General features: G+C 40.5%; 1 protein-coding gene across 1 annotated transcript; it reads right to left on the bottom strand.

Moving 5' to 3' along the window:
- Window positions 1–796: 796 nt before the first annotated feature.
- On the bottom strand, window positions 797–14,621 carry RPA3 (replication protein A3). The gene is made up of 4 exons (XM_073333867.1): window positions 14,393–14,621; window positions 9,303–9,377; window positions 7,896–8,004; window positions 797–6,312 (listed from the first exon to the last, which is right to left on the bottom strand). The coding sequence occupies exons 1-4, from the start codon at window positions 14,489–14,491 to the stop codon at window positions 6,230–6,232; spliced, it is 366 nt and encodes a 121-aa protein (XP_073189968.1). The 5' UTR covers window positions 14,492–14,621; the 3' UTR covers window positions 797–6,229.
- Window positions 14,622–14,640: the final 19 nt, after the last annotated feature.

Below are 14,640 nucleotides of genomic sequence, written 5' to 3'. Positions count from 1 at the left end.
GTAAGGTAACAGGGAAGGTACTGGAACAATCAGGAACCTTCTGGAGACAATTAAGACAGCTTAGAACACCTGCAGCCAATCAAGAAGCTGCTAGAATCAATTAAGGCAGGCTAATCAGGGCACCTGGGTTTTAAAAAGGAGCTCACTTCAGTTTGTAGTGTGCGTGTGAGGAGCTGGGAGCAAGAGGCACTAGGAGCTGAGAGTGAGAACGTGGACTGTTGGAGGACTGAGGTATACAAGCATTATCAGGAGGAAGGTCCTATGGTTAGGATAAAGAAGGTGTTGGGAGGAGGCCATGGGGAAGTAGCCCAGGGATTTGTAGCTGTTGCTCAGCTGTTCCAGGAGGCACTCTAGACAGCTGCATTCCACAGGGCCCTGGGTTGGAACCCAGAGTAGAGGGTGGGCCTGGGTTCCCCCCAAATCCCCCCAACTCCTGGTCAGACCCAGGAGGAGTTGACCTGGACTGGGGGTTCAGAAAAACGGACAAGCTGAGGGCTGCCGTGAAGCTCCAAGGCGAGCAAATCTGCCAATAAGCGCAAGACCCACCAAGGTAGGGGAGGAACTTTGGCACAAAATATACAAAGGAACTTGAGAAGAATTAGGAAGCAGTATAATACACATCCTGTATTCTTTAAACTCTCATGCAAGTTTAACAAAGTAGAAATATGTTTTCTAAATGCAACAGGACACATTAGCAACTGGAATACCTGCAGAATGTCTACTAGCTAAATTGTAAGAGAAGGGTGATAATTGTATCTTCAAAGAAACTTGTTTTTATGCATGAAACTATGTTTTTATGCATGAAATTTGAGAAATGGTATTTTTCTCATTTCAGTGAACAATGCTCACCTGCACCACCCTATCAAAAAAATGAACACATTCATCTAAATGATGGATGCTCAGCTCATTAATCATTCATACTTTTTTAATGTTCCAAATGATAGAGGCTTCAATAGATTATAGAAGACATTAGTATCATTACTGAAATTGATTTTGCCATGGTGAGTCTGAACAAGAAGTGGTTAGCATTTTAATAAGGCATTGACAGGTCCTTTTAAAAAAAAATAATAAAAGCACTACAAAGTCACAGTATGTAGTGCCAGTCTAAGACCATGACATTAAATAGGCATAGTTTAAAAAAAACAAATCTGCCTACACTGAGTACTACAGAGACAAGAGGGATGAAGTAATATCTTTTATTGGGCCAATTTCTGTTGAAGAGAGAGACGAGATGTTGCTCAGGGCTGGAATTTAGGGTGGGCGTTTTATATTCTGTGCTGCATGTGGCTTATTTCATCATTCCATGGGATTGCTACTAGTTCCTCCATATATTGTGATTTTAAATCATTACTGAAATGCCAAAGAACATGAGAGAACGAGAAAAGGTATCTTACACTTCTAATTAAATAAATTCTATGCAGTGGAATGCTAGTTTTGTTTTCATTGCTCGGTGAGGGAAGGGACAAAGCTAAGAAGAGGTACAGAGAAGGGGAACTAAGAAAATATGGTGAGACAGAGTGGGAGTAGGGTTACTTAGTCTGGAAAGAAGTAAACCAAAGGTGCTTGGTTGAAGTACTTAAAATCACAAAGGGTATAGGAAAAACAGGTAAGTCTTTTTTAACCCCTCCACATATAAGTAGAAGGGGCAGTCAGTGAAATTAAAAATCAGTAAACTTAAATCTCAAAGTACTTCTCTAGACACAATTTATAGTCTTCAGCACATGATATTCACTGCAACTGAAAGTTGCTGAGATACTAGGTGCCTGGATTATAAAAAAGAACTAGTGGTGTCTCTAATGGTTAAAGCAGGAAACTAGGATTCAGAACTCGGTGACTTTTCCTAAATCTGTTGCTGATTCATTGTTGTTTACAGTGTTGTTGTGGCCATGTTGGTCCTAGAATATGAAAGACAAGATATTTGAGATAATAGCTTTTATTGGACTAATAAAAGCTTATCTTGCCTACCTTATCTCATTGATTCATTGTGATTTTATGTAATCTTAACTTCTGTGCCTCCATTTATCCATACATATAGTGGCTATATCATATTTAACTATCTCAATGATATTTGTTACTTAAATATGCAAGATGTTTTACAGGGCCAATAAAGCACAGTGCCAGACCCCCAAAAATTATACTTTAATTTGAGACAATACAACAAGACGAAGGAGGAGGGTTACAACAGCATCAGGTGTGAATATGAATGTGTGTACAGTACCTTGGAAAGGAAGATGTAAAGTAACTATTAAATGATTGATTACTATCCACTTCAGCAGTTTGTTTTAAGACTGCTACTTATATAGTCACTGTAGAGTACCTTCCATGTAAAAATCAAAAAAAGCAGCCAAATCTCTAATGGACAACTCTCTAGAACTTCTCCCTCGTTGGGATAAAAACTCTGCATGAGGTTGATTCTATTAACTTCAAGGTTGTGGTGTTTTTGTGGGTTTTTTTTTTTTGGCAGAAAGGATGAACTACTGCTAAAGTTTATAGCTATACAAAACAGGATAAAAGTAAATCTTAAAATTCAGGGAATGAGATGACCATTTAAAAGAGTCAAGAAGGAATTTTTTCAACCAATTTTTCCTCCCCTGGATAATGCTCTCCAATAATCAAGGAAGTGTACATGAAGAGGCAAGAGGGCAGGTGATTCTCCATGCTCAATTCTTGGCATCTGAAAATCGTGCCATAAGGTCCAGTTAGTAGCAACAGTTGCAATGAATTTTGTATATCAAATTTTTCTTCTAGAAACTAGATTAAGACCAAATATTTCATCTAAAACAAATAGACAACATGTTTATCTGACCTAGGCATGATTCAAAACAAAAACAATTTTGCAGTGAAAGGCTCCATATCAGTTATCTAATGTTCAAGGTGTCAGTCCTCTCCCAAAAACGGTGATAATCCCTAAAATATTATTTGCATTTAGTAACAAACTATTTGAATCTATAAAAATATTTTGAGCCACTAAAGTATTTGATCATAATGCTGAAGAGAACATTATCTACATACCTCAACTGCAATGTTTACTTTTCCCTGCTGTTGGCTAAAATGTATGACAAACCAATTCAAGTAATGTACAAGTTACAATTTGGTATCCTAAGGAAGATTTAGTTCCATGGCTGAGGCATGCAGCCACACCCAGCACTCAAGAAAGTGTATTTCTGTACTAACTGCAGTAGCCAAGGCAACAGTGGTTTCCTGTATTGTGTATGAAATGCGGTCATCATATAGCAGTGGCAGGTGCCATTTACTTTGTTCAGTATTTTAGTTCTGCATACCTGTTCTCATGTAAACTGTACTGAAAGATCAGACTTTTGCATTATCTGTTCAGATGTCTATCTATTGCTGTAGCACAGTATACACATAAAGATCCGCTCCCAAGCTTTGCCGATAATATAAGAAACAGGTCTCTCAGATGCCCACAGAAACAAATACAGTAGTGAAGGCAAGAATATCAGATTTCCTTTGCACTCTTGAAAGTGGTTGACAAAGTTGCTGGACGCTAAAGAGCTACAGCAATGAGAGTGGCAGAGCCAGCTTTTCTGCATTGCCCTAGGTGGCTGACCTAGAAGAACTGTTTCAGGGATTGAAAACAGTTTACTGTTCATTCTAGGGATGTAAAAGTTTAACCAATTAATGGAGAAGCTTGATGCTTATCTGTTTCTATTAATGATTAAACTCTGCCTGGGATCAAGGCTGCCGCCCTGCGCAAAACCCCTGGGCCGGCAGCTGGGACCCCAGGATGTCGGGTGCAGGGCTGGCAGCAGAGCCCCACCTAAAATGTGGGGGTGCTGCAGCACACTCCTAGTTCCCTGGTTAAACGTTTAACTGAGAATTTTAATTAGTTACATGGTTATTGTTTTTACATGTTATTTACATCCCTAGTCCATTCATTCCTTGATCTCTCTGCTAAGGGTCTCTCCAGTTGTATTAACTGAATTAGTTTGAGGTTGGCCCTTGTCCACTAGGGATTGTGTTACCCTGGATTTGAGGCTGGGGGGGGTGTACCCCAGAATGTGATCAAGCTAATTTCAACCATATTATGCACATTCAGCTACCATGGCTTAATAAAATAGAACATCACATAGTTAAGGATTAATTTGAGTAAACAGGCTGTTGAAGGCCAAGTCAAAAATAGCTGCCAGTTTCTGCCAAGCAGAATGGGAGGAGGGGAGACAAAAAGTCAACAATTGAGACAAAGAAAGTAAGTGGATGGAGAACCTTGAATTTTGGCGCCTTTGATATAGAAGTATTATAAGATTGTTAGGAATGTTTGTTACGTAGTTAATCACTTTTCCTAACTTTTGATAATTTAGTAGGTGTTACTATGACTTGTGTTTTTAGAAGTTAGTTATAAAAGACTAAGTGTATTCTGGAGCAGTCCTCTGAAGCCATCTTAAGAGAGATTTTTCTTGACACCTTTTCTCCCTGGTAGGTGAACAACTGGCCACTGTGAACCTGCTCTTTAATTACCCAATACCATTCCAGATTTTAGTTAAATATTTAGGATGTTCTAAACCTATTGCTCATGTCTGTGTGTGCTTAAAGCTAATAAACTGCAGTTTTAGATAGAGCATGCTTACTTGCATTAATCTTTCATCAGATGGAATTGCTGTGTTCCCAATGATTTATACTTGACACCTTATGGAGTGAAACAGTAAAGTTACTTTTGCTGTGGGTTCTGAAAACCCTGGGTAACAACTGAACCAGGATGATTCATTTCTCACAGGTGACTTAAGAACTCTCAGATGGCAGGAACTTTGATTGCTGATTTGCACTGGATTTGAACTAGCAGTCTACAGGTGAAGAGAGTGTTCAGTCTTATCTCAGTCAGCTACTCTCTCCAGATACATAATTTTAATTAAAATTAACAGCACAGCTTCTGATGATTACTAGATGGTTTGAAGATTCAAACTGAGTGACTAGCCCCTGAAGAAGCAGCAGCTGTCTTTGAAAACAATTTTTGTTCCTCACTACCTAAAATGAAAATACTGCAAATGTTTAAACATACCTCTTGCAGGTGGGAAGTAGCCATAAAAATTAGCAAATTTTAGTCTCTATAGAACACTAAAAAATTAGTAAAGGTTGCATACGAAATCTTATTAATCACAGACACACTTTAACAAGGTTTGTTAACCAAAACAAGAAGTCTCTGAAGCAATGAATTCGGGAGCAGACTACACAAAGTGTCAGATTTTTTTCCCTTTGAGACTTTGTTCCTGAAAGCATGCTAACTTAAAAGCTCTGAAGACTCCTTGTTGATTCACAAAACATATAACATATAGGTAGTGGCAGTACAAACTCTTCCTACCAATGTTAGTCTCAGGGCCACCTTTAGCAATTAAAATAATACAGTCTCATATCTTTTTAGTCCTTGATGCTTGTGATTAGATTGCCAACAAGAGTGCAGGCTGTGGTAGGTTTTGTGATATGGTCAACTCCTTTGGAAATTAGCAAAGACAACTAGAAACACTATTTTAAAAATTATCACCACAGTTATTAGGTATCTTATAGGTGCTCTGACTGGTTTGTGTTGGAGAGTTAAATTAAAAATTACATGAGGCAGCAGCTGAACATGATTTAGTTATCACTAAGAAATGGTTGTTAAAAATAGACAAGTCTTAGCATTTAATTCAAGTCAGGTTTGAGGCTTTATTGCCAAGCTAAGGAAAGTGACTTTCCAAGACTTAAGAACTCAAATCCAATCTTACATAATCTAAGTTTAAAGATACTGTTTAAAGGTACAGCCCATAGACTGTCTTAATTTTAAATAGACATTTCCTGCTAAGTATTGTACAGAACACCTGATACATGCGGTATGGGGGGGAAGCATACAGAAACTTAAACATTTGATTTTTTTCTTTTAAAAACAAACCAATTTGCTTACTAAAAAACATTCCTTTGGATACACAAATATTTTATATATATATATATATATATATATAATGCCTCAAAAACAGTCAAAATAATATTTTACTGAAAAGATCTCAATTCCAACAAAACTGCGTTTTTTTCATTGGCTGCACTTAGGATTGTTAGTAAAGACGCAAGTACGAAATAGAAGTCAGTAGTACCTTGCCACGGTGTCCAGTTCATATTACAGTTGGCTAACAGACATCTCTTGAGCACCTCCACTAGAAATAATTTCAGCCTCCTTGCTCAACAATAAGATTACACCATGCAGTTATTGTTTACTCTGAAGTTGGAAGGTGTGTGCCAAGAAGCATCAATCATTCCTTGTAACACCAAATGGGAAGTACTCAGGAAATTCATGGATAATTTTCAGTGCTTCATTGTAAAGCGCAAGATCTGGAAGAGGGACAGAAAATATTAAGACACTGTGACAAATGTATTAAAATGCTAACTAGCCCAGTATTCTCTACTTTCACATTATGGAGTTTGAGGAAGTTCTTCCTCATCATTCAGCTGAGTCTCACAATTTTTAGGTCTCTTTAGCTATAATTTCCTTTGACAGGTGAAAACAAGTATTTAGAAGAGGTTGTAGTCCAGAGTGCATGTTAGTAGTTAGATGATGGGGAACCAAAAGGTAATTCCTTAGCAACTATGCTGGTACTCCATGGTTTGGAAGAATATTATATTCTTCTTGCTAACCTTCAGAACCTTGTATTAAAGTGGGTGCTATTGTTTATCCACTTTCTCTACAACATCTATTTACCTGCCTCATGTTGCTTCTTGGGTCTCCTCAAAATTATGTTTTTTGTTGTTCTTTTTAAAAGCTCTCTTCTCTTGGGAAATCCTTGTCATTTCTGTTACCCTCTCTCTGCCTGATCTATTTCTCTAGAGAGTTGGGGATGTGTGACCAAATGTAATTCTTCTAAAGTTATTCACAATCCTCTAGTCTTATGTTATCCATAAATTTTGCTACCTCAATATTCACCCTTCTATCAAGTCATTTATTTACTGTCACCAAACCCAATACCGGGTGGGGGCCTTCTTAGGCTCCTTCCAAGTCCAATGATACAGACCAACACATGAACCATATATTCCTGCTGTCTCTCAAATTTCTAATCCATGAGAAAGAAATCTCATTATCTGACTACTGTTTCTTGACTAGCCTCTTGAAGGACTTTACCAAAGGCTTTCAAAAAACAAAAATAAAAAACAAATACAAGTCTATTGATTTCCCTTTATCAACCAACTGGAGACATTCTCTTTCTGGAAGCCATGCAGGTTTAGACTTATGTCATAAGTATCTAGGTGTTTTATAATTAAGAAATAATCTTTGTAAATTCTTTTGTCCTTCAGCCTCATTTCCCCACACCATCAAAACACTATCCAATGAATGGAGGATTGAGAGATAGTACTCTGTGTACACATAGCAGGTGTGCTCTGTGCTCAGAAACCAATGACAGGAGCAGTACAAATGATCTACATAAGAATACTCTTTTTGGCTTGAACCAACTCTTGCATAGGGATATTAACATTACAGAACCTTGAACAGAAAAAGCAGAAAGATAAAAATACAGTAATTAAGACAGGTTACTTATGTAGCCTCCATGTCTAAGGACTTTTAGGGCTTTTTAGCAACTTTGTTTAGGTTCTTTCTAAGTAGCTTTCTTTAACTTCCTTTCTACACCCAAAGTTCAATACCACAGTACTGCATTTTGGTATGATCTTTCCTCATAATTGCATTATGGTCACTAACTCTGGAACAAAGTTCTGGCACTGCATGGAAGCCTCTATATCAGTAGCAGAGATTTCTGGAAGCAGCTTGTGAACATGTAGAAAGAGCTCCACTCATCATACTGGCAACTCCCAGACGGACCTGACTTATGAGAAAGTATTAGCAGACATGCCCCTTCCTTCACTGAGGAAATGTTTATAATCTAAAAAGTTATGTATATTATTTGTAAGGCTTATCTTTTACTTACCAAAAGCGCTTTTATCTTCTCTGAACTGGACATATGACATGCACATGATGGTTGCCTGATTTGTAACTCTTCCCACTACTTCAATGACACCAGAGAGCTCTTCATCTAACTAGTGAACACATAGAAATTAAAGAGTCACCAGATTAGGGTTTACTATTTTCTGCATGTCACTAGTTACACACACAGCTACAGTTTAGGACACAATGTTTGTTACTATAATTTGTCTGTTCCATTTCACACAATACAGTACTACTGAAAAATGAGTCTACAACCTAATTTGTTATTTAAAAGATCTACAGCTTTATAACCAAGAAAGGATTTAGTATTGTCTGGAACACACAGATTAGCAGCAACCCATAGGAATCTTGGGGGGCGGGGGGTTGTATCCTTTTCAGTACATCTGGCTCATACTGCAGGCTGGTGCAAGGGGCACGTAGGTGCCATGCTTACCACAGGTGCAGCAGGAGAAGAGTTTTTGTACTCCGAGTGCGCTGCTACAGTTGCGACAGGCTTTTGCTCAGACTGTGAAAGGAGTGCTCTTCACGTGTTTCAGCCATAGGTGCAGGAGTCACAATGTAGACCCTATGTTTAGGCACCTAAAAATTAGTAGCTTCAGCCCAGGTAATGACAATTAAAAAAAGTAAACACAAAAATAATCATAAAAATTGTCAATCCAAAGGTAAGTGCTTTCTTAAGCCATTTCATTGTTTCTGAACATCTAGAATTTATTTCTAACCTGCCAATGAAAACAGGACTTTCTTTCCAGAAGGATAGATTACCTTAGGGGCCTCTCTTTATATATGTTAGAACAAGGGAGTTCTAGTACACTAGGGAATAATTGAATCTGTCAAAGGTAATATATGAGTGTTTATATAAACATATGGCCCTACCAAATTCGTGGCCATGAAAAACATGTGATGGACCATGAAATCTGTATAGTATAGGGTAAAAAGCACACAAGACCAGATTTCATGGGGAGAGCAACATTTCTCAAATTGGGGATCCTGAACCAAAAGGGAGTTGGGGAAATGTTGCAAGGTTATTGTGTGTGGTGGGGGGCGGCACGGTATTGCCATCCTTACTTCTGTGCTGCCTTCAGAGCTGGATGGTCAGAGAGTGGCAGCTGCTGACTGAGGGCCCAGCTCTGCAGGCAGCTGTGCAAAAGTAAGAGTGGCAATACCATACCATGCCATCCTTATTTCTGCGCTGCTGCTGGTGGCAGCTCTGCCTTCAGAGCTGGGCTCCCAGCCAGCAGTCATCACTCTCAAGCGAATGGTTTCCAAAAAGGAGCAGGCCTCAGCTCCCTCTAGGCATTTATTGCCCTTTCAGTACATGATCGGGGGGGAAAGAAAAAAAAAGTTAGGACAGGTAATGGTAACTAACTTCCAAAACGACACTTAAACTTACAGGCTCGCTCAGTTCAACAGTTGTATTTTTTCCTTCTCCATCCGAAAGGATGAAAAGTTTCCCAGATGGGTGAATCTACAAAAAGATTATTAAGTCTTTAAGTACATATCTTCAAACTATCAAAGCAAATTTCTTCTAAATTATAACTGGATTCTGTACTGTACATATCACATTCAAGAACAGTAAAAGTGTGTAAATTTAATTATTCCCCATGTCAGCTTAAATATTTTTAAAATCAAAATTCTTACTTTTTACCACCAGTTTACTTTTTTTTCCCCTTTCTGTCAGAATGGCCAACTAAAAAGCATCACTGATTTTTAGCTACTTTCAGGCTATATCTACACTATGAGTTAGGGAAGCGGTTCTCAAACTAGGGCCGCTGCCTGTCCAGGGAAAGCCCCTGGCAGGCCGGGTCGGTTTGTTTACCTTTCGCGTCCGCAGGTTTGGCCGATTGTGGCTCCCACTGGCCACGGTTTGCCACTCCAGGCCAATGGGGGCTGTGGGAAGCGGCACAGGCCGAGGGATGTGCTGGCTGCCCTTCCTGCAGCCCCCACTGGCCTGGAGCTGCAAACTGCAGCCAGTGGGAGCCGCAATCGGCCAAACCTGAGGACGTGGCAAGTAAACAAACCGGCCCGGTCCGCCAGGGGCTTTCCCTGAACAAGCTTCAGCTCTAGTTTGAGAGCCACTGAATTAGGGTGTGATTCCCTGATTGTGTATACGTACTCATGCTAATTCTCATCAAGCTAGCACAAGCATAAACAGCAGTGTAGCCATGGTAATATGAGTAATGACAGCAGAGGCATAGCTGAGTTGTGCTGAGTACATACCCAACGGTTTCAGGCAGGTTTGTACTCGGCACAGCTCAGTCATGCTTCTGCCTCTGCAACCAGTGCTACTGTGGCTACACGGCCATTTATACTCACGCTAGCATAATGAGAGCTAATGCAAGTATGTGTACATGGGGAGAGGAATCACAACTAGCTTGTAGTGTAGACATAGCCTCATTTCTTGAAGTACAGCACTTGTGTTGCAACCATAATAGAACGTTATTTTTAAAAGTATGGTAGTCACTAAACTTTTTTTAAAAAAAAGTCAGTTAGGCTCTGTAAAACCCTTTTAAACAAAATCAAAATGATGACTGATAGAACAGCTTTAGATACATTAACAACAAACTGTTTGCTACATATGGAAGAAATGTAAGAGATGTTTTTGCTTTATTTACAAAATTGTTATAATAAGGCCAACAGTACTAAATAATTTTTGTCTTTGCTAAAAAAGTGACCTTTTAAATGCTAATTAAGAATTGTAAATTTTTCATTTTTCATCTTATATATTCATTGAAAACCACTAGTAGTGCTCACATTTTCTAACTTTAAGAAAAACCCCCAACTCATGTTGAAACATAAGCTATCCATTCTTAGGTCTTTGTTTCTGTATGGAACATGCCTTATGTTTTAAAAGCACAATACAAGGATCGTGCTCTGAAGGTCAGCACACCTGGGTTCTATCCAAACAACAAGGTAATAAATACCAGAGTGGAGAGAGTGCCACTGAGAACTTCAGACACAGCCTGATGTTCAACTTTTATCAGCTGCTGAGTGCCTCCACTAACCTTAAAAAGTCAGGTTTCAGATAAGCTATTACCAGCAGGACAGCGGGGTGGGAGGAGGTATTGTTTTATGATCTCTGTGTGTGTATATAAAGTCTGCTGCAGTTTCCACGGTATGCATCCGATGAAGTGAGCTGTAGCTCACGAAAGCTCATGCTCAAATAAATTGGTTAGTCTCTAAGGTGCCACAAGTACTCCTTTTCTTTTTTCTTAAAAAGTCACAGACTATTTGATTTAAAAAACAAAAAAAAACACAGATGACAGCCCCTAACATTACTACAACTAAAAATATTAAAGTATTCCCCCCCGCTTCCCCTCACCCTGTGCACTGAAGTTTTTTCATTGCTTCTTTATAGACAGGTTTCACACAGCACCAGGGGAGAGTGTCATTTTAATAAGCAACTAAATCTTCCAGTAAGACAACAAAAGTTAGCAAGGGGTTATGGTGTAGTCATGGAAGTTTTCATGGCAATCAGGTCATTCATTTGTGACTGACCCCTACCCTTTCTGGATGGAGTAAAGGATATCTAAGCAGGGTGGATAAAAAGCAATGTTTTAAATTTTTCATGTTGACCTGGCTGACACAGTTGATTCAATTTTTGTTTTTTAAATATTTCATTTAACTATTTTAAACAATTTTAACAAAAACAAACCTGATTTTAAGAAACTTGAATGTTTAACTAAATTCAAAAATTCATATGCTTGTTTTGCTAAAATATGTTTGCTGTTGAAGAAAAAAATCCAGAATACATAACGTTGTTGTTTTAGTTAAATAAAACAAATGTTTGTCTGGTGATGTTCTCCTCCTAATACAGCATGGCAAGAAAATCCTCCAAATATTAATGATTAACCTGTTGAATTGGAGATAGTTCACCTCCCAATGACTTCATAAATATCTGCTTCAATTACCTTCAGTAAATGAAATAGCCAAAACAATCATTCATTTTTTGATATAGCCGTAAAACTAATCTGAAAAGTTTTCAAAATAAATCACTTTAAAAATGTATCGTGCGTACCTTCTAAAAATGAAACCTACATTTATCTGAGTTGTGAAGAATATGTATTATGTTATAACAACCACCAAGAATGCACTTTTGTGTAGAAATCCATGATTAAATAGAGTCTTCCTGACTAAAACAAAACCAAGGAGTCCTTGTGGCACCAAGCCCACGAAAGCTTATGCCCAAATAAATTTGTTAGTTTCTCAGGCGCCACAAGGACTCCTCGTTGTTTTTGCTGATACAGATTAACACAGCCACCACTCTGTCTTCCTGACTAGTGATTTAAATCAATTCGATTTAAATCAAATCCACCCTCTATATAAGACCACACTTACAGATTTTAAAACTTCCTTTGATGAAGCAAATGTTTCACCTATTCTCAAACATGCAATATTTGACTTATGCTAAAGAAACCTTCAGTCATGAACTATCCTCCAGCATACAACATCCCTTTTCTAAGCAAGAAAATTTAGAAGCTGGGGAAAAAAAGTTTCAAACACTAGCTGTCAGCATCCTGAACCTGTCAGGCTTCAAAGCAGGGCATACAACAGACACAGCACTTGTTGCACTGGTGGTGGACTTCTTGTGTCCATATTCAAAGGAAGCACATTCATACTCGTCATGTTTGACATCTTTGGGCCACTTCATATGGTTGATCACCAGATACTTCTGCTTGACTCCAAAAACTTACAGGGGTTGGGGATAGACCAGAAATTCCCTGAAATGGCTCAAGTCTTTCCTTTCAGAGTTAAATCTGAAGAATTGCCAATAGCAACTTCTCCTCCACAGTGTTTGATTTTATATGAAGCCTTTGGACAAGCGAAGGCGACAATGCAGGCTGAAGTGCCAACAGTATGCAGACTATGCTCAAGTTGACATCTCATTTACATCAAACTTAAAAACAGCATCTCCTTCCAGTTCTCTCAATGCTTAGACCAAGTCAGTCTCCAGATGAAGAGCAGCTGGCTAAACATGAACCCAGGCTAAACCAATTTGATGCTGATTGGTTCTGAAATACTTTTCTTCTCTTCAATAAATACTCCCATTATCAAAGGTCCTGGATTATTAAGTTGGTCCACAGCATGGGGTCCTTTGAACGGCTCCATGCATTTGGATACCCAAATAGCTAGAGCAGCAAAAAATACTAACTTTCATCTGTGACTGGCCAGAAGATTGTGCCTTGTCTTTTTGAGACCAGCATTGGTTACTGTAAATTATACCTATGAATGAAGCCAAATGCTAAATCTGACTGGTACAAAAATGCAGTAGCCTGTCTGCCTAGCTAGGAATACATCACCTGGCTCCAGTCCCAAGACTAGCTCTATCTCCAGTTAAAAGTCCAGTCTGGATATTCAAAGCCCTCCAGGCGTCTGACCCTCTTTACCCAAGGGATTGTTTCTCCCTCCACAACCTCCCTCAATAAAACCTTGTCTAAATTTAGACGTTTTCGCACTTTAATTATTATGGCATAGTTAAAGTGGCAACTCCCACCCCCAGCGTAGATGCATTTATACCAGTGGTAGTACTTCCACCTTATCACAGTTTGGTGAAGCAAACCAAGCTACACTAGTATAAAATACTTTACATTGGTTTAAATGTCTATGCTAGGGCGCTGACTGGCAAAACTATGTTGGTAAAAACACCCAGCTTACCACCATAGTTCTCCAAGTAAAAAATTATGTCAAGATCAAGCTTAGCATAACACTGAAAGCAAACAAGCCACAAGGAGTACTTGTGGCACCCCGGAGACTAACAAATTTATTTGAGCATAAGTTTCCGTGAGCTACAGCTCACGTCATCGGATGCATTCAGTGGAGCCACAAGTAGAGACACATTCTTGGAGAGAGAGCAGGAGAACAGAGAAATACTGACATTGTTATTCCTATTTGGGTATACTTGACAGATGCAACAGCATGGGACTGTGCAAATATCGTAGCACTAGGCAGATACAATTTGAACTACCTGCAATTCATTTTTAAAGACACACTAGATCCGAATTCGCTGCTGTCCCCCTACCCACGGTAAAGCGGCGCAGCCAGCAGGGAGAGGAGCCACAGGCAGCGGGCGGGTAAGCGGTGCAGAGCACAGCGCTGGCGCGGGGGAGGCCGCGCGGCTAGTGCTGCCGTGCGGGGTCCCCGGGGGTGGAGATGCGGCACGGAGCTACACCGGGCGCTGGGTCTGCGACACCCCGGGCCAGGCCCGGTGCTGCCTGGCTCTGGGGTGTGGGTCCCCAGCAAGGGCTGTGAGGGGACCCATAGGCGCCCCCTCCCGCCCAGCGAAGCCGAACCTGCGCTGGAGGGGAGCCGCGCAGCCCGGAGCCTCATACTGCCCTCGAGCAGAGTCCAGCAGCGGCCGATAGCTCCTCAGAGCCTGGACCCCGGGGACTCGCAGGGAGGCAGCGGGCTCCAAACCCTCCGGCCTGAGGAGTCAGAGGACCCGGGCAGGGAGCGGCTAGCGGCGGGGGCAGGGGGTCCCGCTACCTTCTCCACTCGGCCCACGAAGCAAACCGGCTGCCCGAGGTGCTGCGCTAAGAGGCTGGTGGCGATGCGGGGCCGCGGCCCCTCGTGCACGTCCCCCATGTGGAGCGGTCCCGAGGCCCGCGCCGCGCTCTGCCCCACCGGCCACAGCTCCCCTTGAGCGGCGGGAAACCAGCACTTCCGCTCTCCGACGAGCCCGGCAGTCGCCCTGGCAACAGGGGAGACATCGGGGCGGGGCTTCCTCTCAAGCC

The sequence above is a fragment of the Lepidochelys kempii genome, chromosome 2 (assembly GCF_965140265.1).
Source record: "Lepidochelys kempii isolate rLepKem1 chromosome 2, rLepKem1.hap2, whole genome shotgun sequence".
Lineage (NCBI taxonomy): Eukaryota > Metazoa > Chordata > Testudines > Cheloniidae > Lepidochelys > Lepidochelys kempii.
The sequence above is the reverse complement of the archived record's forward strand: the minus strand, read 5'-3'. Positions and strand labels throughout refer to the sequence as shown.

What these genes read in the sequence shown, in the direction of transcription:
- RPA3 (XM_073333867.1), bottom strand. Translation starts at nt 14,491, where the DNA reads ATGGGGGACGTGCACGAGGGGCCGCGGCCCCGCATCGCCACCAGCCTC. An exon ending in TCGTGGGCCGAGTGGAGAAG is followed by an intron (nt 9,378 to 14,392) that starts GTAGCGGGACCC and finishes ATCTTTTTGTAG; the next exon opens with ATTCACCCATCTGGGAAACT. An exon ending in CTGTTGAACTGAGCGAGCCT is followed by an intron (nt 8,005 to 9,302) that starts GTAAGTTTAAGT and finishes TGTGTTCACTAG; the next exon opens with TTAGATGAAGAGCTCTCTGG.